Below are 23,071 nucleotides of genomic sequence, written 5' to 3' on the forward strand. Positions count from 1 at the left end.
TTCCTTTTTCCAAATGTGAGCAGGCTTAGGATCCAGAATCTGCTCGCTGGTGGACGTGAGGCACCCACGGCCATCAGAAGGCAGGGCTCAGCACCCCACCCCCACACCTACTCTCCAAGAGTCTGCACCTCTCCCGCTGACTGCTGCTGTACACACCTGCCAGGGAGGAGATTGCCCAGGGTACTTTGCAGCCCAGCCAGCCCTGGGAAAGCCAGTGATCTACACCTATAGCCACCATCTCCACAGAGAGCCAGGCTGTCTAGCCATGGGGATGACATCCTGGCGCTGCTTAGCCGCCCAGGGACCCCTGTCTCCTCCTTTTCCCTTTACCCCGATAACCCCAGCCTCAGCTTTATCTTTCCCGTCAGTTTCTCAGTTGGACTGAGATTCTGAGCATGCTGGGCCACTACATCAAAGCCACCCCGAGAGCCCATTTGGCGGTTCCCACCTGGAGAATGGAGAAGCTGAGGCAGGAGCCTGCCAAGGTTTTCAGTACAGCCAGTGCTACACAAGCCGGACAATCTCACGGACAAAATCCTGCAAATACTGGCAGTAACCTTCCCTACCGTCTACCAGGACAGCTGCTTCCTTCCTCCCTGGTCTAGGAGCTGACAAAGTAGGAGAGCTAGGGTTGGTGAGTCCAAGGACCCCAAGCCAGGCCCTGTCCTTAACGACCCAGCCCCAACTACTTATCCTATCCTCCCCCCTCCCCCTTTCTTTTTTTCTTGGCTTTTAGAGACAGGGTTTCTCTGTGTTGCCTGCCCCGGCTGTTCTGGAATTCCTATAGGCCTGTAGACCAGGCTGACCTCAAACTCAGAGGTCCACCTGCCTCTCACCTCCCGAGTGACAGGATTAAAGGAGTGCGCTGTCACAGCCTGGCTTTCAGCCCCAACTTTTAAACCTTCTCTTTTCTGTTTTCTTGGCCTCCATCCCTGCAAATCCCATACCTTCCCTACAGGACCAACCAGGTCACCAAAGCCCCATCGGAACGATGAACCCCACCCCTCATCTTCTGCCATCCATTGATCTGTCCCCGCCCCTTTCTCGCTGGTCCCACCCCTCACCAGTGAGGCCCCACCTCCATCCTTCCGCGTAGCAGCGGTCTCAGCCCCGCCCCCCGCGGCTCTTTTGCTAGGGAACCCACTTGCGTGCGTTGACGTCACAAAGCCCCTCTGCCCTAGCCCCCGGCCTCTCCTAGTCCTAAGGGGCAAACTCAGCCTTTCTCCCCACGCGACGCACCTGCCCTGGCATCTGGCGCAGTGCAAGACTCCTTCCCTGTGAGTACTCGCCACCCAGAGAACTCCCCAGCACCCCCTGAGCCGAGACTCTACAAGTTCGCCATCCTGTGCCCATCAAAGGTTACACTTCGAACTGTAGGCTTCAACCGTGAATCACTCTGACCGCATAGGTCTCCTAGATGAACCCTCATTGACAAAGGACTTTAGGTAACCAAGAGCCTCGAGGTCCCCTTGCCCCTTTGGCCCTCCCTCATGTTCTGATCAGGTAATCAGCGGTGCACCCCTCAGGGCTCTTGAGGTTCAGGAGGAGCTAATGCCATGTGCTCTGCTCCCAGAAAGTTCAGATGAAACTAACGTGGCAACCACTCAGGAATGTCCGAAAATGCCTTGACTTTAAGGACTGAGAAGAGGGGACAGGAAGGAAGTATTGGGTCAACTTCGTTTCTGAACTTTCAATAGGGAGTTTGGGAAAGAGGATGGGGGTCTCCACTGCCTGGGGTAGGAGGACTCCAGGGAGCCAGTGCATTGTACATGTGTTTATGAACGTGTGTGTGTGTGTGTGTTGTTGGGTCCAGGGGGTCACACAAAGATGGGGACAGACCACCAAAGTCTAATAAACCAGAAATAAACTTTATTCCAGAAACCAGATTCCAGGAAAAACAGAAGCAAACTTAAAAATTAATGATAATAATAATAATAACACCACAGGGCACAGAAGCTTATCAGCTGGCTGAGACCACAGCCAGAGATGGTGTTTGTTAGGCTGTGGCAAACGGCCAGTTTCTGAACCCACTTTTTATAGTAGGGACACCAAGCATTAGGGCTGAACAAAGGAATTTTTATGATCTTGCCCCGACCGTGAGTTAGTCAAGGGAGACCTTAAGGGGGAGTGGGTTCTAAAGTCAGTGGGTAACTAGGCAGCTATCCTGAAATATGTTTCAGAGGAAATTACAGTGAAAGTCACTAATTGCAAGAAAACAGATGTCTTTAGCAATTAGTCAGAAAAGGGACTGCTAGTAATATCAGAGGGTTAATAAATTAGAATAATTGGTTCTTAGGCTGGGAACTTGGAAGATAGCAAAAAGCTTCTCACATAATCTCAAGGTAAAATTCAGATACAGATTACCTTACAATCTTCTTTTTCAGTTAAACTAATGTTTGTGTTTAACCTATTGTCTTCCTGGGTGCTTCCAGACAGTGTTTACTGAAGCCCCGAGTCTTCCCTTTGAGGCTGCCAGTTTCACATAGCAGGGATAATGCGTAACCCAGAGGTCATATATCTATTTCCTAAAAGTTGACTCAGCTCATATCAGTAGGCTGGCTCTCAGTTTGCAGAGAGATGCTTTGGCCTCGTAAATAGAGCTATGGGTTGTAAAGTGAAATAACCCGCTGTTAATAGTTTTAATCCTTAAACTACTGAGGAAGCTGCTGACAGTCTGCTCTCATTCTCCTAGGCTTACAACTTTATATTTCTTTATTTTTACATTTCTATTTCTGGAATCTACGTTTTTATAGCTTTTTTGTTTTGTTTTGTTTTGGTTTTTCGAGATAGGGTTTCTCTGTGGCTTTGGAGCCTGTCCTGGAACTAGCTCTTGTAGACCAGGCTGGTCTCGAACTCACAGAGATCCACCTGCCTCTGCCTCCCGAGTGCTGGGATTAAAGGCGTGCATCACCATCGCCCGGCCGTTTTTATAGTCTTATTCCTGAATCCTTTCAAGTGTGTGTGTGTGTGTGTGTGTGTGTGTGTGTGTGTTCACATGCCTGTGCTTGTCACTGTGGAAGTGTGCTTGCACATGTTTTCTGTGTAGACATGTTCATGTGTAGTTACAAACATGTTTCCCCGTGTGCAAGTTCGTATGCACATGTGTCTCCATGTCTACACGCAGCCCCTGTGTCCATGTGTCTGCATGGAGCCCCTCTGTCTGTGTTTTGTGTTGGCATCTCTGTGTTGCACCTTAACGGAAAGGATCGCCCTTCCTTTCTAAGTTCCTTTGCTTTACCAGGCATTTGCTAACGTCAGTACTCTGGCCCTTGACTCTGGCAGCCTTTTGGGATGGAAGTGTGGCCCTAGAGCTGAGGTGGGACTTGACTGCAGATGCACAACAGCTGGGGAGTCCCAGAAGGCATGGGAAGGAGCTTGTGGCTAAGCTGACTTAGGGACCAAGTTCACACGTAGCAGCCAAGGTTCAGGGGTCTGGCTAGCATTTGTTCAGAGTGTCTTTGTATGCCACATTCAGACACCAACGTTTGTCCTCATCCACGAAGGAGCAACAGAGGAGGCAGACATGGGGCGCCAGTTCTGTGCTTCTGCCAGCAAGGGGGTTACAGTGGAAACCTTCCCTTGTTTCTCCCCAGGAGCCATGGATGCTGTGGAACTTGCCAGAAGGCTGCAAGAAGAGGCCACATGTTCCATCTGCCTCGACTACTTCATCGATCCTGTGATGACTGCCTGTGGCCACAACTTCTGCAGAAACTGCATCCTGATGAGCTGGGAGAAAGGGAAGGTCAAGAAAGGGAAGAAGAAAAAGGGCTGCTTCCCCTGCCCCGAGTGCAGGGAGATGAACCCTCAGAGGAACCTGAGGCCCAACCGCCTACTGATAAAGGTGGCAGAGATGGCCCGCCAGCACCTTGGGCTGCAGAAGCGAGACTTGTGCCAGACACACCAAGAGCCCCTCAAGCTCTTCTGCCAGGATGACCAGAGCCCTATTTGTGTGGTCTGCAGGGAGGCCCAGGAGCAACGGGTGCACAGCGTGAAGCCTGTGGATGAGGCTGCAAGGGAGTATAAGGTGAATGCAAGATGAGGGGCCTCCTGTCCAGGAGGAGCCTTGGCCAGCACTGGGGAAGAATGACCAGGGGCTAGTGATCAACGCTTGGGGCTGGGGGGATCTGTCAAGTTGGCTTTTACTCAAGGTGTGAGGAATGTAGACTTTCAGTTCATAAAAAGAGCACTGCTGTTGGGGGGGGGGGCGGCACGTGCATGCTTGGAGGCCAAGCAACAGGAAGGAAGTGTCCTTTGCCCCCAGGGCAAAATAGGTGTATGCCAGATCTGCCTGTTCCCAAGGAGGGTCTAGGGTAGCACGATTATTAGTGAGGGATGTAATTAGGTGTATAGCAAGCAACAGTAAAGACAATGAGTAGCAGATAGAAGCAGTGGAGAAACGCAAGACTTCATCCAATGAGGTCACAACAGCAAGCTGACAACTTGGGTTGGAGACAACTGAGGGAGGAGCCTGATCAAAGGAGCAAAAGGCAACATTGCCAAATCGGGGACTTAGAGACTTCAGCAGAGTTGACTGGGGCAGTTGAGGCAGTCAGCTCGAGATTTTTTATTTGTTTTAACTGAGCTTTCTCTCCATGTTCCTCATGATGCGTTTTGTCTATCACAGGATCAACAGCCCTAACTTCTGGAAAATGCCTTGTCTTCTAATTGTTCTCGAGGGCACATTTTTATTCTTGGGCTATTTTACAGTTTGCTTGTTGTTGTTGTTTTTTACCCCTCTACTTATCACAGTTAGGGGGCCAGCCCATCCCAGGACAAGGGGCTTTCAAGGACATTTTGAGACAAACATGCCCGAGTGTAAAATAGATGCAGGGCTACCCTGTTTCCAAAGACAGCTGCTCAGTGAGTTCAGGCAGCATAGACAATTTACGAATATAGTGTATATTACAGTGATCTAACCTCCAAAACCCAGGTCAATAAAGACTCCTTTCCTGAACATCTCATGGGCTAACTCGGGGCCCACAGCCTGGCATGGCCACTGGAGTGGGGAGCTGGAACCTTCAGTCATCCAGTTTTACTTCCTGACTGAAGGTCATTTGTTCGTGCGTGTTATGGGCTGAACACCTCGCTGCCAAAGTGCTCTGATTTTCGCTTTGTTTTGATTCCTGGCACCCAAGTGGCTAGCCCGTCTTTAAGTCCCGCTCCAGGAGTTCCAGAGCCCTCTTCTGGCCTTTCCTGGAACTGCATGCACATTTTTTTTTTCCGGAAACACATGCAGGCAAAATGAATTTTAAAAAATTATTCGAACTAGCCAGGTGCAGAAGTGCACAGCTATAGTTATAGCTATCTGGGAGACTGAGGCTCTTTGGGGATGGGGACTGTCTGGTTCCCTGAGCTCCTGTTAGAGGGTCTCAGTGCAACCTGAAAGACCACACAGTCCAGACATAAGCAGACATGGGATCCACTTACCTGAGGCCTGTGTTTGTGTATCCAGACAAAGTTGGAGGAAGACATAAAGTATCTTCGGGAGGAGGTGACGAAGACGGAGACGCTCCAAGCCAAGGGGGAAGAGACCTTAACTCAATGGCAGGTGGGTGCCCAATGGCTGTCATCCATCCTGTGTCTCCATATCCATCCTCATCCCATGACAGGAAGGGCCCGTTCAGGGTGGGAGGCTTCAGGGAGGAAAGGGGTTCCTGGACTCTGAAGGTTTGGTGTCTGACCTGGAATTAAGTTTACACAAGACAGGTAAGCAGGATTTTAAAAGATGATTTTAATAATAGTGAGAATGGTCCTCAAACAAAAAATGAGTCTCAGGTGATGGAGCCTGCTAGAACAAATGAAGTTGGTCAGAGGACAAATTACAACACACCACATGTAAAAGGTTTTGTTTGTAAACAGGGTCTTCACAATTATTCAAGTTAGCCTTAAACTCGTAGGCTTAAGTGATCCTCCTGCCTCAGCCTCCCAGCTAGCTATGACTACAGCACTCTGCACCTGGCTAGTTCAGACAATATTTTAATTCATCTTGCCTGGGTGTGTTTATGAAAAACGTGCATGCAGTGCCAGACAAGGCCAGAAGAGGGCATCATACCCCCAGGACAAGACTTAAAGATGAGTGAGCCTGTATGGGTGCTGGGAATCAAACCCTGGTCCTCTGGAAGAGCAGGCAGTGCTTTTAACTGCTAAACCATCTCTCCAGTCCCTTTTAAATGTTTTTTTTAATTAGTTCAGATCTTAAATAGCTCTATTTCGTCTAGAACCAGGCAAATTTCCCATAAAACAAATGCGAGTTGTACCTTCGCATCTGAGAAGGGCTGCAGACGGGCCATTCCATTCCAAAGCTATCTTCTGTGTGAAGTGGGATCAGGGAGACAATAGAAAAACGACCAGTTGGTTAACAGTCCTTTATCACTGCTGGGCAAGTGACTTCCTCCTGATCACAGGAAATGACCTATTCGGGGGGTTGGGCTTGTTGGTGCGCCTGTGTGTGACCCCAGAAGAGCCTGTCTCAGAAAAAAAAAAAAAAAAGGAAGACAAGTACATAACACACACACACACACACACACACACACACACTGTGGGGGTAAGAGAGAGGAAACCAAGGAGGGAGGGGCCTGATTGGAAAGTTTAGCTCTTGTGGTGAAATTCTGATTTCTTAGGAGTTTTGGTTAGCTTTCGATAACTCCAGTCTGACGTTTAGCCTGGTCATTAGGAGCCCACTGTCCTTTTTATGAATCATGCCTGTGTCCTTCCTTGAGGTGGCATGTTCTGAACCCACCCACACCAGGACACGCAGACATTTGAATGTAGGAATGCTGCCACTCAGGGTCTGATCGGTTAGGGTGTAACAAGAGATGGCATGGGGACCTCTGTCAAAGGCCCTGGTTTCCAACTTTGACCAAGAGTTCTAGGTCACCAACTGTCTAGAACTGCTGTATGGCAACCTTGAAGGAAAGCCATCCTGTCTGGGCACATCCCACTCCCACAGGAGAAAGTGAAGGAGCGCAGAGAGCGCATCCTGGAGGAGTTCCAGAAGGTGGTCCTATTCCTGGTGGAAGAGGAACGTCGGCTTCTCCAGGTCCTGAAGAAGGAGGAAGAGGATACCGTAGGGAGGCTGCAGGACAGCAAGGCCTTCCTGGATAGCCAAAGCAGCTCTCTGGACCTGCTCCTGTTGCAGCTGGAAGAGCACAGCCAGCAGGGGCCCCTCCAGATGCTGCAGGTGAGGCCAGAGGGTGCTGAGAATCCCTGGGACCTTCCCTGTGCTGCCACAAACCTGTGGGTGCACCATGAGGTGGGGCATGGTCTGAGGATGTGCGCTCAGCCCAGGAGCTTGCAGAACGCATGCAGCCTGACACACAGGACGGGGCTGGGCAGGGCTGAGGGCCACCTACCCATCCCATCTCAGTGCTGAACAGCGAACATCTCACACTGCCCTCCAGTAGATACACACACACACACCCCGAGGGAGAGACAATAAAATGCATTTTTTTAAAAAAAAATGAGGCTGTTTTAGCCCAGAGTTCTGGAAGTCCAAGAGCATGGTACTTCCAACTGCTTTCCTCTGGTAAAGGCCTCACGACAAAAGTCAGCCAGCATCTGCCAGCGTGAATGAGGCAAGGTGACTTATCCACCCCCTCTCACCTCCGTTTACCCCGAGGGACCTGTGGCCTCCTCACCTCCTAAGGGCCCACACTGTGACTGCTCAATACTGTGACGCTAGCAATTGTATTCCAACCTGATTCTGCCGGGGAGCACACCACATCTAGACAAGGCAGTGAACCACGAGGGGAACACTATAAATGCATGGATTTCCCAGGCCAGAAGGTTAATGGTGTTTGTAGATTCTGGGTTTCTAGAAACTCTCCAGAGGCCCTAGGCTCTCCCTCCTCAAACCGTGCCCACTGTGTTCCCTGCCCTCATTCTTCGCCCCATTGCTGGATGCACCCTAACTGGATCTGCAGCTGCTTGAGTCCAAAGAAGGAAAACTCAGGACCCTGTCCTCCTTATCCACAGCTTTACTTCCTGAATGGCTTCACTTACGCTCAACCTGAAAATACTGAAGGGAAAAGAAAAAAAAATCCAGAAAGCAAAGAATTCTTAGGTTTTAAACTGCATGCTCTTCTGAGGCTACTCAGATAAAATCCACCCAGGGCGTGAACCAGTCCTTAGCTCACGGTGTCAGTGACTGTCTCGGCTGTCAAGGCTACTGTGGGGGCATGGGTTGTGGGTGTACCCTGGGTTACATGTTCCATGGGTTGTGGGTGTACCCTGGGTTACGTGTTCCATGGGTTGTGGGTGTACCCTGGGTTACATGTTCCATGGGTGGTGGGTGTACCCTGGGTTACATGTTCCATGGGTTGTGGGTGTACCCTGGGTTGCATGTTCCATGGGTTGTGGGTGTACCCTGGGTTACGTGTTCCATGGGTTGTGGTCATGCACGAGTAACACTTAGTTAACAATGGCTCCGAAGCACGGGAGCAGAGAAGCTGGCAATTTATTTGTGCCACGGAGATGCCTGAGCAGCCTTCTTCAAGCGAAGCTCTCTGCAGGTCGCCTGCTGGGGTCGCTTGGATGGATGGACAGCATAGACTTACTCTGTTGTTAGGGTGGTGCTGTTCTGTTAGCATCTTCTATGCCAGGCTCGCAAACGGCATCATAATACACACACACACACACACACACACACACACAGGCGTGGTACATACAAGGACAACTGACTGATCCATGGCTTAGTTGCCTCAAAGGAAGTATTGGGTAAAGAGCCGGGTGGGGGTGGCTCAGTGGTAGAGTGCCTGCTTAGCAGGGGCCCTGTGGTCTGTCCCCTCTACTGCAAAGGTAAGTGGTGCAGGTTTCGCAGAACTTGTCACCTACTCTCTGCTGACCCCAGGCTTGTGGCCGTGAGGAGATGGTTAGCGCCTGCCAAATGGAGGGAAAGGGAAGATCCAGGGAGCGTATGAACCTGCTATCTGGGAAGGGGCTGTCCGGAAGGGGACATGTCCCAAAGCAGTGGGCAACAGAGGTAGCTTAGAGGTAACCAGCGGGACCAGCTCTTAACTCTCCTCCTCGTTGTTTGCAGGACGTGAAGGATACCTTGGCCAGGTACCATGTTGCCCTCAGTAGAGGTCGTGGTGGAGGTGGGTGAGGGAGGGCCACACGGAGAGCCAGAGAGCATATGAGTCTGTGTTCTTTGGAGGAGGGAGAGCCTCTGCGTGAAGTATCCAGAGATGGCCCTCCCCGTAGCCATCAAGACCGTGTGCCGAGTTCCAGGGCAGATAGAAGTGCTCAAAAGTTTCCAAGGTAAGCGGACACCCAGGTCTCCAATCGCGAGTCCCAGTTCCCTTGACACCGCTCCACCTTACCCGGATGCCACGCAGCATCAGAGTCACCAACTGGAGATTAGTGCCTTAAACTGTACTTAATGTCTTTCCAAGTCTGACCATCTGCTGAATTAAGCTTTCCCCAGTTATCCCCAGTGACTCCCCGTCATCAATGTCCACGGGGATTTAGAGTGTGGAACCCTTAGGTAACCCCGATTCTCAGCTGGAACTGGTGGAGGGGAGGATTTTGAGTGGGTATGGAAAAGAGCCATTTGGCCACCATGCCTCACCCCCGCCTATTTTGAGGGTTCTGGCCTTCCCACCTTTGACCTTGAATGACCTCTATTTTTCTCTGTCCACCTGGACCCTCTGTAGAAGATGTGGTGCCGGACCCCAGTTCTGCGTACCCCTATCTCCTCCTGTACGAGAGCCGCCAAAGGCGGTACCTGAGCCCACCACCAGAGGGCAGCACCCCCCAGAGCAAGGACCGGTTCGTGGCCTACCCCTGCGCTGTGGGACAGAAGAGCTTTTCCTCTGGAAGGCACTACTGGGAAGTGGGCATGAATCTTACCGGGGATGGACTCTGGGCCTTAGGCGTGTGCAGGGACAACGTGAGCCGGAAGGACAGGGTGCCCAAATCCCCGGAAAATGGGTTCTGGGTAGTGCAGCTGTCCAAGGGGAAGAAGCACTTGTCCCTGTTACCTGACTCCACTCCCATCACACTCACTGAGCCTCCCAGCCACATGGGCATCTTCCTGGACTTCCAGGCTGGGGAGGTGTCCTTCTACAGTGTGAACGATGGGTGTCACTTGCACAGCTTCTCCCAGACCGCCTTCCCTGGGCCGCTGCTGCCGTTCTTCTGCTTGGGAACTCCAAAGTCGGGCCAGATGGTCATCTCCACAGTGACCATGTGGGTGAAGGGATAGAGACTTGGAACCAGACACAGTCCCTGGGCGTGCCTTGGGTTCCCCGGAAGTCAGGGCACTTCACCACCGTGGCTACCTACCCAGGCTTTCTCTGGGAGCGCTGAGAGCCAATACCTGTGCTGGCAGGACAATTTCCCGAAATACAACCACGATTAAAATGCTCAAATTCTGAACTGACTACTGATAAGATGCTAAATGAGGGTAACTTTGGAAAGGGCCCCGACATTTCCGAGAGAACTTGCTCACCGGGCAAGTTGGTCTTCTGTTTTGTTAGCTTTGGTCCCGCCCCAAAAGCTTGCTGATGTCTTGGTTCCTAGCGCCCTCTGGCCTTCGGATCCTTCACAGAGAAGGTGGAGCTCGCCCCGCCCCCGCCCCCACCCCCTTAAGATGATTAGGAAGGGCTCCTCACTCCTTGCTCAAAGTGCCCGTTCCTACCACTCCCTCTCCGGAGAAACCCTCGCTTCCCATTCCCGTTACAAGTTACTGGCACCCTGGCAAGCGCGCGCATTTCCGAAGTGGTTTTCACTGTGAGCCTTCTGGACCCTCGGGCCGGACACCGTTTCTCGTTTCTTATCCCTGATCTCTTCGGGTCTGCCCCCAGACATGAGGGTGGGGTTGGGGGTGTCTGAGCGACAACAGTCCAGGGGTGCTGCGGGCTGTGGACACAGGGTGAAAGCGCATTGGGAAACCACCAACTCCATCGAACATAGCCTAGGTGTGTTTGCACGTCCTCGGGGTCGTCCTGTGCCTCGGTACTCCTCTACATCCCTTTCCGGACCTGCGGCCAAAGTTGCAATCTGGGGGAGCAGGGGCCACCCCTGCGGAGACCTGTCATCGTGAATAGGCGCTCTAATGCGCTCCAATTCGGTCCCACCTCCAGGCCGTGTGACAAGCAGCGGCCAATCCAGGACAAAAGCGGGTTCCAAAAAAAAAAAGTTTCCTGCTTCCGCCACGGTTCCTCTTCCGGCGGAAGTCTGCGAGCCTAGTACTGGGCATACCCACTACACGGGAGGCCGGGAGTGTGTTCACTTCGTCCCGAGCCCGTGGCCCCTTCAGCCCCCGCAAGCGGAGTAGCCTGATCGCCGTGCACCGCAAAGAGCCTGGTCCAGGCGCTGCCACCCGCACCATGGCCGCCCCAGACTTGTCCACCAACCTCCAGGAGGAGGCCACCTGCGCCATCTGCCTCGATTACTTCACCGACCCGGTGATGACCGACTGCGGTCACAACTTCTGCCGCGAGTGCATCCGACGTTGCTGGGGCCAGCCCGAGGGCCCGTATGCGTGTCCCGAGTGCCGCGAGCTGTCGGCGCAGAGGAACCTGCGACCCAACCGCCCGCTCGCCAAAATGGCAGAAATGGCCCGGCGCCTGCACCCGCCGTCGCCGGTCCCGCAGGGCGTGTGCGCGGCGCACCGCGAGCCGCTGGCCACCTTCTGCGGCGACGACCTCTGCCTGCTGTGTCCCACCTGCGAGCGCTCAGAGCACTGGGCTCACCGGGTACGACCGCTGCAGGACGCGGCCGAAGACCTCAAGGTGCGTTCCGCCGGAGGCAACCGGTCCGGTCCGTGCCTGGAGCGAAGGGAAGTCCCGTCACTGTCCCTCCTTGGGTGAGGGAGTGTAAGTTACAGTTATCCTGGTCCCTTGAGGTGGTCGGAGTGTAGCCTGGCTTTTCCCAGGATGCGATTGCACCGGCATTCCGGGAAAACGGAGCGCTGGCAGTCAGTCTTGACTGGGCTGGAGGGGCCGCTGTGCCTGTGCGATGAACAGTTTGGCTGACGTCAGAGTTGACACTCGGCCAATATGTTACCATCCCAGCATGAACTCAGGTCACCAGAATAAGCAGGCACCAAGTCTCCTTTGCTTTGGATTTCAGCACAGGGGATCGAAGCTTATAAACAGAGCTATCCCTGTGGTTTTCGTCTTGCTTGCGCCTTACCGGATTCATTGTTTCAGTGGGTTTACCTTTCTGCCACCGCAAGCCCCTTGATGGTGCGGAACGGGACCCACATCTTTCCAGAAGTGACATGATAAATCCTGGCAGGGCAACTCTAAAACTGCTCTATTAGAAGAAGAAAAGCCTATCGTCTTTCTTGTTAGGGTCGTTGTCTGAGCTTGACAATTAAGCTACCAAGACAGATCAACAGGAGAAAAGTTACAGCTCAAATAGCGTTTTCTCCTGCATAGGGCATCACAAGGAAAAAGAAAGAAATACTCAGAGAAGCCGTTACCCTAGGGCTCTTATCCAAACAGGTGGAGTTACCAGAAAGAGCCCTGGACTTCCGGGTCTCAGCAATTGTGGACCTGTCTAGGAAGTAGGATGCTAAAGGCAGAGTGTCTCCTGCAGAACTCTGCCTTCTGCCCGCCTATGTCTGTGCAGAAGCGCTTCCCTCCACCTAAACCTCACAGCACCTGGGCAGGTTCGCAAATGGGGACACAGTTTAACAGGGACACCAGGAAGTCAGCAAACAGCTTTTACCTGTGATCAGTGGGTCTGCCATTCCTCCACTCATCGGAGCTTGCCATGGTGTCCCCTGGGCCATACTGGCTTCCATGGCTCTGGTGACAAGTTCACTCTTTGGCTGTGGCTCCCGGGGCCATGCGTGAGTAGTACCCAGAGGGGAGCCTCCAGTTCTGCAGTAAAGTCAGAGAGGTGGGAGGAGGGTTCACATAGGCGGGAACTGGGAGCTGAGGGGAGAACCCAGGCTATCTCAGGGCAACCAGAACTTGAAGCTTTTGCCGGCGTCACATGCTGCTGCTTCACAAGGTCACTCTGTTTAAAATGCTGTCCCTGACCTCAGCATGGATAATGGGGAAATGGGGTCAGGAGTGATGTCTCCAGTAGTTAGAGTTTACTGCTTTTCCAGATTGCCCAAGTTCAGTTCCCAGCACTGATGCTGGGCCGCTCATAGCTACCTGTAACCCGAGCTCTAAGGGGAGCTGACATGTCTGGCTCTACAGGCATGCACACTGAGGTGCACATCCCACTTGCAGACATACGTGTAATCAAGATAATAAGGATTTTTTTTTATGAGAAAATGGCTGGGTATGGCGGCTCATGTCTGTCCAGCTACTCAGAAGGCTGAGACAGGGAAATCAAAGTTCAGGCCCTACCTGGGTTGCAGAGTAAGTGCAAAGCCAGTAACCGCTGACTCAGTAAGACCCTGTTACAACAGAGAGGGCTAGATGTAACTCTGGTAAGGCACTCGCTTAGCATGTGTGAGGCCCTGTGTTCCAGGAGAAAACACGGGAAAGACGTGGACAGAACCTAGATCGCAAGCTGGAGGTGTACATGATGAGGGGGCCAAGTAACAAGAGAAGTTACACAGCATCTGGGACAGGCCCAGGGCTTCTGCCATAGCCCTGATGATGGTTGAGCACATCTGGGTTCCACCTCTCCTCCCTAACTGACAGCAGGATTTCCTCCAGCACCTTGTCCAGGCCTGGATTTGATAAGGTTTGGGTCCATATAAACAGACCCTGTTGGAGACAAACACATGCTACCCAGTTGACCTGTTCATAGGAATGCTTGCCATTCTGGGGTACACGAAACTGCAGGGACGTGGAAATGGAAACGGGATCAGATCCATCCCAGACAAGGCACTGGGAGAAAAGGTGGGATGGGAAGTCACATCTGCATCTGGCTTGAGCCCCCGTGGTACGTTCCCACCTCTGTCTTAGCCACAGACAGCTGTGGCACACAGCCCTGGAGGCTGTCCAGGGGCACGGTGTGTCTAGTAAGGACTGCTTCCCGGCTCACAAGTGGCCCCCTTCTTGCTGTGTTCTCCCGTGGAAGAAGCAGGAACTCTGAGATCCTATCCAGAGGGCCTTACTCTCATATCTCAGTCACCTTCCAAAAGTCTTGCTCATCACCTAGGCGATCAGGTTTTCAACCTAGGAATTTTGGGGAACACTCAAATCTTAGCCTCTGACTTGCTGTGACCCCTTATGACCACACGGGAAGAGGAGGGGGATGTGGCTTGGAGGGAGGAGGGAAGCTCAGTTTTCAGTGCCAGCTTGGTGGGTGTGTCCTGTTGAGGGAGCCTGGGTGCGTCCACCAAGCAGGGAACAAGCTGTCTACTCTGTAGAGGCCAGCAGGACTGACATAGGGTCACAGGGCTAGAACCGAAAATAAGGAGGAACCTTGACATTTGGTAAGTTGGGGGAGGGGTAGCCTTTGTCACTAAAGGGGATACTGCCAAATCAGGAGGATACCTGCCACTGGGGAGCATTGTATCCTGCCATTATCCGGACAAATTTCATTTGGCCTAATGGGGAAGAGGTTGGTCAGGAGGGAAGAGGCAGACTTCTGTGTCTGGGCCCCCCTATAGGGCCCGATGCCAGTTGGGATTCTCATGGCACCGCCTGGTCTCCATCCCACCAGGGGAGGCTGGAGAAGTCCCTGGAGCACCTGCGGAAACAAATGGAGGATGCGATGCTGTTCCAAGCCCAGGCTGAGGAAACCTGTGCCTTGTGGCAGGCAGGTGCTGGGTCCCGGGTGAAGGAGGGAGCATTGAGTCAGTAGCTGGATGCCAGACTAGCCCGAGACACCCTGTGGTCAGGCCAGTGTGTGTGTGTGTGTGTGTGTGTGTGTGTGTGTAATCGAGGATGCTAAAGTTTGATTCTGTCCTTCTGCCCTTCCTGGGGTCCTGACATGCTTGAGTTCAGGGTAATAGAGGGAGCAGACATGAGGGATCCCAAGGATGGGTCTCGATGGATATCAGGAGCAGGCCAGGTATGGGGAGGTCCCCCATAGTGTATTTAGGGGTCAGGGAGGTATTTGGCATTAGCATATCTAGCTTTGCAATGGCAGCTTGGTCTGGCTGACATCTGGAGATGGACTTGGGGCCTGTGTGACAGATGTTGGGTGTGGCTGGGCCCAGGAATGGATCTTGAATCTGAGTAGCCACAGGTGGTAGATTGGAGGTCGGCTGGCTCAAGGGGTGGGTTTGGGTTGTGAATCTCGCCCAGAGTTGTCGGTGTATCTGGGCAGCCATGAATAACAGATTGGATGTGCTTCCAGCTCTTGGGGTCTAGACAGCTCCTGGTGGTCTATTCTGTGTCTGATCAGCCTAGGGTGGTGGATTTGGGGTGTGGGCACCCCCAAATGGTCAGTCTCTGGTCTGGCATCAGGCCTCACCCTCAGCTGTCTTTCTTGTGCCCTACAGAAGATGGTGGAGAGCCAGCGGCAGAATGTGCTGGGCGAGTTTGAGAGGCTGCGCCGCTTGTTGGCAGAGGAGGAGCAGCAACTGCTGCAGAAGCTGGAGGAAGAGGAGCTGGAGGTCCTGCCACGGCTGCGCGAAGGCGCCGCGAGACTTGGCCAGCAAAGCACACAGCTGGCAGCCCTCATCTCGGAGCTCGAGAACCGCTGCCAGCTGCCAGCGCTGGGGTTATTGCAGGTGAGTGGGCTGGGCGGAATGTCCGGAGCTCCACGGTACTCTCAAGGGGAACATCGGGTCCGCACCCCTCACCCCACTGCTGGGCACGCTGCTTCCTCTCCAGACACACAGGGTCTGCACCTTCCTATTGCATGGTGAGCACGGGGCATGCAGTGCAGCCCCAAGTCCCAGCCACTTGCCTGCCTTCTGCCTCCACCACTGGCCACAGGCAGGCCTGGTATTTCCTACTGTGCTCCATGTGAGGGGGTTGAGCTGGCAAAGGATTCAGAATGGGAAAGTGTTGGCAGAGCTTGTCCATAACCGACTAGAGTCTACAGAGAGCCTGGCCTGCCTGTCTTCTGTAAATATCACAGTGACTAAGACGGGTGTCCCAGCATTTTGCCACCCAATACTCGGTGTGATGAATAAAAGAAAGAGAAGTAGCCCTTGATGTCCACAGAGAGGGATGCCAGCCCCCAAGGCTCCCAGTGGGGATGCGCCAGTTCCTTAAATGAAAGGGTACAGGGTTTGCGTATCAGCTATGCACATCCTCTGCCTGCCTTCCATTGCTGCGGGCTGACCGGAGAGTCTGAGTATTCAGAACACGCTCTCAACAGCTGCTGCGCCATTTTTAAGGGATAATGGGAAGGGTAAGTGTCATGTGTTCAGTCCAGATGTGATTTTACTTTCAACCCCCAGTCAGTTGAGTGTATAGGCGTGAAACGAGGGCACACTGTGAGGCAGACTGTGAAAAGAGTCCCAGCAATGGCTTCCCATCTTCTCAGGCTGTTCTCTGTGGACACAGCAGAGTGGATGTAGGCCAGCCCATGTACTTTGGGGGACAGGATAGGACTCGTTTAGTTCAGGGGGGTGCTTCTGTCCCTCGCTGGTTACTCATCCTTGCTCCTGGACCCTGAGAGCTCAGTAGGACTCACACCCCAACCCTTTCGCCCTTTCACACCTTGAATGTCTGGTTATCTTTGTGGGGGGTCGTCCCCCTCATTTTCTGCTACAGCAGTGTGAGATTGGGGAGTTAAGGTCAGGCCTCTGATAGGGGCTCCCAGAACCACTAGGACAAATCACTTCAGAGAAGTCCTCCTCAGACGACCTCGTGGTGGGGATTAAATTTCCATATGTACCTCAAAATGTAGCCAGTCCCTTTGCACCTCACTTCTTTGATTTCTTTTCAAAGTTATCCCCGAGATGTATGCCTCAGCTCTGCTCCCCCCCGAATCTTGGCTTCTCTTCATTTCCCCCAAGCCAGAACACTCTGTCCCTCTGCCCTCTGTCGCAGGGCAGTCTAGATGACACGAACAGTGCAGTCAGTTCTAGGACCCTTCAACAGGCTCAGGGCCTCAATCTCCCCATTTGTCAAGTGGGCATTGATGGGATTCAGGGGGCGACTGCTGAGTGCAGCTGTGGGGGTCACCGTTGCCCTTCCTTAGGGACTTGGCTGTGCTTTGTGCCACCCGCCACCCCAATACCATCTCCCTGGTGTGTAGATGTGGGGTCTAAGACTGGCCCTTTGCCTTCCATGAAGGACAGAGGCTCCCTCTGAGGCCCAGGTGCTGGGTCCATAGCAGGAGGGTGGCTCACTGGGAAGAGACACCCAAGGATTTTGACCTTTACCAAGCTGTCAGATGGCTAGAGCCTGCCAAATAGAAATGTCTCTGGGAGCTCTTGAAGGGAAGACCAGGGGAACAGAGAGGAAGGAGACAGAGGCCTATGCCGGTAGAGCAGATTAAATGCACTGACACACCTCTCACCTAACGTGTGTGTGTGTGTGTGTGTGTGTGTGTGTGTGTGTAAGTGCGCGCGCGCGCATGCTAAGTTCATTCAAATCTCATGCTCCTTCTCAAAGATAAATACACATTGCTGTATGTTGTTAGGGAAAGGTTTTTTTGTGTGTGTGTGGTGTGGTGTGTGTATGCGTGCATGCGTGTGCTGTGTACCCACGATAAGGTGCTCATACTCGTGTAAGCAACTAGTGAGAGTCACTGGTCCAGACAGGAAACACGAAAAGTCAAACCCATCTTGTGGTTCATCAGACGTGATAGGGTACAGGTTGTTAGCCACAGTCACCCTCCTGGGCTATAGGACGACAAAATGCTGGAAGGTCTTAGGAAGAAGGGGTGACTTGGAGTTGGGGGTGCAGAGATCTGTGTGAATACCAGATTTGGATTTGTTTTTGTATGTGGTGGGTTTGGCCATCCACTCGTATGTCACAGCACCAGGCTGCCTAGCTGCACATGTGCCCCCCATCCTTCCCCCACTTGTACCCCACTACTGCCTGCTCCCCTCCTGCTCCTCTTTTCCCTGGATTTTTATAGCCTTGGCTGTCCTGAAATCCACTTTGTAGACCAGGCTGGCCTTGAACTCACAGAGATCTGTCTGCCTCAACCTCTGAGTACTAGGATTAACGGTGTGCACCATCACCTCCCTGCTGGGACTTTTTTTTTTTTTTTAAAGAAATTTTATTAGTTCTCACCGGGTGGTGGTGGCACCCAGCACTCAGGAGGCAGAGAGAGGTAAGCAGATCTCTGTGAGTTCAAGGCCAGCTTGGTCTACAGAGTGAGTTCCAGGATAACCAAGGCTATACAAAGAAACCCTGTCTTGAAAAACCAACAAAAAAAAGAAAGAAAAGCAAAAAGAATTTTTTTAAGTTTCAGACACCTATGCCCTACTCCCCGCCACCCCAGCATTTGTTCTTCCCTTGTCTGCTCTCTCACTCTCTTTCATATAAATGACCCCGAGTCCGGTTTGTGTCGCCCATACGTGCTAGACAACCTGGCAGTCACCTAATGAGCTCACCCCTGTCATGCTGGACTTCCTGACTGGCTTGGCCTTGTGCGGGTAACCACAGCTGCTGTGAATTCCTAAGTCCAGTGGGCATGTCAGGTCCAGAGACAGCATTTCCCAGCATTTCTCTCCATCCTCCGCTCCCTCCTGTGATGTCCCTCGTGGGGATGCCCATGCGGACAGAAATGACGCGTTGAGCATTCTCGGGACCTTGACTAGTGTTGAGGCTCTGCACTGCCTCCTGCCTCCTGCAAAGAGAATCTTCTCTAGCCAAGGTTCTTACCTATAGATGATAGAAACATAAACATTTAGAAGGTGGTTTGACAAATGTCTGTCTAGCAAATCCACAGTTGTAGGTTCCCCTCTAGGGCCAAGGGCTTCCCTAGCCTTACAGGCATAAATTCCTTTGTCCTGCTGAGCAGGTCTCAAACCCAGTGAAAAAGCAGTTGGTTACCCCATAGCCTCCATGCCACTATTGTTGCAGTGGGCACATCTTGCCTCATAGGTTGGCATTGCACTCGGATCCACCTTTGAGTGAGTCTGTTGATGACTTTGGTCCTCTGACAGCTAGCCACCAGGGAGGTTATTTCCAGGTCCATTCAACTTGATTTCACTATGACCTGCGACCAAAGTGCCTTGTGTCCTCAACAATAGAGGCTTACCTTCTATTGATGGTGGGTAACCAAGAGCAGTCATAAGCCTGTGTTTGGTGGGGGGGGGGCATTTGGAGCCTCTCTGATCCATAAAAAATAGGGATGTATCTAATAGTAATTTTCGACAGCCTGTATCTTGAAATACAGTTACATTCCAAGGTCTGGAGGAGGGAGGGACACAGCTTGGCTGCTGACTGCAGTGCTCGTGCAGATTAGATAAATAGACACAGAAGGCCAAGCCGGGGCATCTGTGGGACCTTGGAGACAGTATTAGGAGAGGGGGCAGAGGACACAGTGGGCACAGTGGGGGCCTCACCTGACACAGCACTCCCATTCATGGGGCAAACACATGTGCCTGTCCTGTCCTAAGAGTAGCAGGGAGTCCTGCTACATGGGATTCCGTGGACAAAGTAGGCAGTGACCCATCATTTTCTGTGAAAGGAAGAGGCAGAGCTTGATCTGGAACCTGGTCTACCCTCCAGGACATTTCTCCGCAGGCCTATGACCTGATCCCACGTGTGTGTGTGTGTGTGTGTGTGTGTGTGTGTGTGTGTGTGTCTTTGCCAAAAGGGGCTGGAATGATCTGGGGAGACCCAGGATGAGGTCACGAGCCTTGGTAACAAGTGTACCCTTCCTCCCTTCTACAGGACATTAAGGACGCCCTATGCAGGTATGAGCCTGGGCAGCCGGGCAGGGTTTGGGTGGGGCCCAGCTGCTGGCCCCAGGCATGAAGCTGAGCTGTCCCTTGTAGGGTGCAGGATGTGAAGCTGCAGCCTCCAGAGGTGGTGCCCATGGAGCTGAGGACCGTGTGCCGGGTCCCAGGGCTGGTGGAGATCCTGCGGAGGTTCCAAGGTAGGTGTTTAGTCGTGGGAGCAGAGCTGTCATGGATCCAGTAGCTTAGAGCAGCTGTTCTAGAAACTTCCTTCTGCTTTAGACATGTTACCATGGATGGCTATTTCCAAACCAAGCCGTTCTCCATCAGGCCCAGCCTCACAAGACTGCCCTACTTCAATGCCCCTTCCAAGACCCAGGGGTGCCCATATTTCTGTCTCCCGGCTCTTCCTCCAAAGGGTTGTGAGGACAGCCCCTACCTAATGTCAGATAATTAGCTAGGGTGGCTCACAAAATCCAGGAGACACTTTGCTTAGTATTAACTGTTACAAAAGCTGCAGTTAAGAAAGAGCTGTATGGTTGGTCAGTGGTGATGCATGCCTTAAATCCCAGCACTCAGGAGGCAGACGCAGGCAGATCTCTATGAGTTTGATGCCAGCCTGGTCTACAGAGCGAGTTCCAGGACAGGCTCCAAAGCTACAGAGAAACCCTGTCTCAAAAAACAAAACAAAAAAAGAGATGCGTGGACAAGGCTGGAGGATAGGCACGGAGCCTTCCCGCCCTCACTGGACACTTCCCGCCTGGCACCTTGATGAGCTCCCCAGCTCAGTATCTCCTTGGACCCCCACCTTTAAGGAGTTTTGGGGGAGGCTCTGTTCTGTGGGTCATTGTGCCAGATCATTATGAGCAAACTTGACTCCTGCCTCCTCTCCTCTCCTGGAGCCCGTGAATGAGGCTGAAGTGCACATTCTTCTATCCCACAGCTGGCTGTGGTGACCACCCCCTCCTGACATTATCAGCAGGCCCCACCTGAACCATCTTAACAGCAGAAGTTCAGGTGTGATGTAAGGGGACCATTACGACTGGCAAAGTGCATTGTCAGGCCTTCCTCGGGAGCCAGGGAGGGACTCTGTTGCTAAGCCTTGGTTGTCCAAGGGACCGCTGCCCTTGGTTCAAGTCAAAGGTCGATGGGGGGGGGGGCACGCCAGGCCCAGAGGTAGGTAGACCAGAAGTCCCCTGAGACTGTAGTCCGGGAAGTTCCTGAGCCTGTCCCTGTTAGAATCCTACAGGGCCCAGGGTGCCGTTGCTGCCCAAACCCAGTCCTCCATTGGGGAGTGAAAGACAAAAAACAAATGTAAAAAGTGGTCAGGACGTGGGGGAACAGAAGGATCTACACTTGAAAGTCACCCTCGACTGTGTAGTAAGCAAGCAGTCAGAATGCTCTCTTGTCAGCATAAGTAGATGTAGGACTAGTTTCTAGAACATTCTGGGTAAAGATAGAGTAGGTGTTTTTTCCCAGGGAGGTGAAGTTCTTTACTGGGGATAGTTAGTTCAACCTGAGGCTCCAGCCAACAGCAGGGGAGGGTTTGGCTGATTGCCAGAGCAGATGGGGGCTGACTTGGGAGTGTGGTTGACCTCGGGCTTCTACACAGGGGACATAACTCTAGACCCAGACACCGCCAACCCGGAGCTGGTCTTATCTGAGGACCGGAGGAGTGTGCAGCGTGGTGACCAGCGGCAGGCCCTGCCTGACAGCCCGGAGCGGTTTGACCCAGGCCCCTGCGTGCTAGGCCAGGAACGCATTACCTCTGGCCGCCATTACTGGGAGGTAGAAGTTGGGGACCGTACCAGCTGGGCGCTTGGTGTATGTAAAGAAAATGTCAACAGGAAGGAGAAGGGGGAGCTGTCAGCTGGCAACGGGTTCTGGATTCTGGTGTTCCTGGGGAGTTTCTATAATTCCACCGAGCGGGCCTTCTCCCCCCTACGAGACCCTCCCAAGCGTGTGGGGATCTTTCTGGACTATGAAGCTGGCCATCTCTCCTTCTACAGTGCCACAGATGGGTCGCTGCTCTTTATTTTCCCTGAGACCCCCTTCTCAGGTACACTCCGGCCCCTCTTCTCACCTTTGTCTAGTAGCCCGACCCCTATGACCATCTGCAGGCTGATAGGTGTACCTGGGGACACCCTTGGTCCCCAGTGACCCAGACAGTCTTGAGAAGTCCCTTCACCTCTCCTGGTCCCTTGCCCTGACCATGCAGAGGCCCAGGAGACAGACAATGTCCTGTGAGTATTAGGAGACGCACACAGTGCCTTTCTGACCACACGTGGGGATCACAAGTCCTCGGTCTCAGAGACAGGAAGAGTGGAAGTACACTGGGCTGGGCTCTGTCCTCGGGGGGATCCTCTCCGCCACTGATGGCACTTAGTGCCAAGAGGCCTCACCAAATCTCTAAGTCCCATGTGTCACCAGCACTTCTGACTCAAGGTTTCAGTGATGTGATGGGCTTTTCCAGAAGTAATACAGGCCTGTCCACACTGCTGTGCCAAAAAGTGCCACACCATCCCCGAAAGGAACTAGGCAAGGTTAGGTAGGGAGCCAGCTTCAAGCCCACCAGCGTCTCAGGATTTGGTCCTGTAAATGGAAGGGCTGCTCAGAGTCCTTACCATGGTGGGTGTGGCCACAGGGAAGGATGAGCGGGCAGCAGCCTGGCCCCAGAGATGGACGTCTACTGGGGGCGGATCCTAAAGTAGTCCACCTTTGTATTCAGCACAAAAGGGGCCCAGACGTGGAACTCAGAAACAGCACTTGAACACACCCTTCTGTTCTGAGACTTGTCTGGTTTTGCCTTCAGAGGGGCTCCCCTGGCGTCTGGCTAGCTTTGGTACACTGCCCGCGGCTGCCTGCCTTGCAGAGTGAGCCACACAGTCCCTTCCCAAGCACACAGGAGCCAGCAGTGACTGCTTTCGTGTTACACTTCTGGGAGTTTTAGCTTTTATTTATTGAAAGGGAAACATTTAAATAAACGGTTATCTGGAACAGTGTCCTCTGCTTATCCTGTGGGTAAAATAACCGGGACCTTGATTGGTAAGGTGGCTCAGCGGATAAAGGCACATGCTGCTTTGGCAGAGTTTGAACTGACTTTGGTTTCAGTTCCCAGGTTGGGCAGCTCACAACTGCTTCTAACTCCGCCTCCCAGGAATTACACAGCTCGCTTCTGAGGGCATCTGCACTCACACGCTGCTTAAAACCCTCTTACACACACAGTTAAAAAGCAAAAGAAGAAAAAAATGACATGCCGGGCAGACGTGGCTCAAGGAGGTAGTCACTGAAGAAACGAGGCTCACAGGTCACCAGATCTAAGACAGCTCTTTCCCACACAGGCATGGCAACCTGGAGGTTCCATGTGTTCTTTATTCCACATGTGTGTTG

The 23,071-nt window shown here is 52.8% G+C and overlaps 2 protein-coding genes across 4 annotated transcripts; both read left to right on the top strand.

Moving 5' to 3' along the window:
* The first annotated feature begins 1,947 nt into the window (after positions 1 to 1,947).
* On the top strand, positions 1,948 to 10,996 carry Trim17 (tripartite motif containing 17). Its single transcript, XM_050163696.1, has 6 exons — positions 1,948 to 4,024; positions 5,453 to 5,548; positions 6,950 to 7,180; positions 9,038 to 9,060; positions 9,155 to 9,258; positions 9,654 to 10,996. Exons 1-6 carry the CDS (start codon positions 3,524 to 3,526, stop codon positions 10,202 to 10,204), a joined length of 1,506 nt encoding a protein of 501 aa, XP_050019653.1. The 5' UTR covers positions 1,948 to 3,523; the 3' UTR covers positions 10,205 to 10,996.
* Positions 10,997 to 11,179: 183 nt separating this feature from the next.
* On the top strand, positions 11,180 to 22,683 carry Trim11 (tripartite motif containing 11). Of its 3 annotated transcripts, none has more exons than XM_050163693.1 (6): positions 11,180 to 11,735; positions 14,584 to 14,679; positions 15,368 to 15,598; positions 19,677 to 19,699; positions 19,781 to 19,881; positions 21,294 to 22,683. In XM_050163693.1, exons 1-6 carry the CDS (start codon positions 11,331 to 11,333, stop codon positions 21,839 to 21,841), a joined length of 1,404 nt encoding a protein of 467 aa, XP_050019650.1. In that variant the 5' UTR covers positions 11,180 to 11,330; the 3' UTR covers positions 21,842 to 22,683. The 3 variants fall into 3 exon arrangements, with proteins under 3 accessions (XP_050019650.1, XP_050019651.1, XP_050019652.1); XM_050163694.1 differs by having other exon boundaries at positions 15,371 to 15,598; XM_050163695.1 differs by lacking the exon at positions 14,584 to 14,679.
* Positions 22,684 to 23,071: the final 388 nt, after the last annotated feature.

This window comes from Alexandromys fortis, unplaced genomic scaffold (assembly GCF_014885135.2).
Source record: "Alexandromys fortis isolate MF-2015 unplaced genomic scaffold, M_Fortis_MF-2015_v1.1 scaffold_149, whole genome shotgun sequence".
NCBI lineage: Eukaryota > Metazoa > Chordata > Mammalia > Rodentia > Cricetidae > Alexandromys > Alexandromys fortis.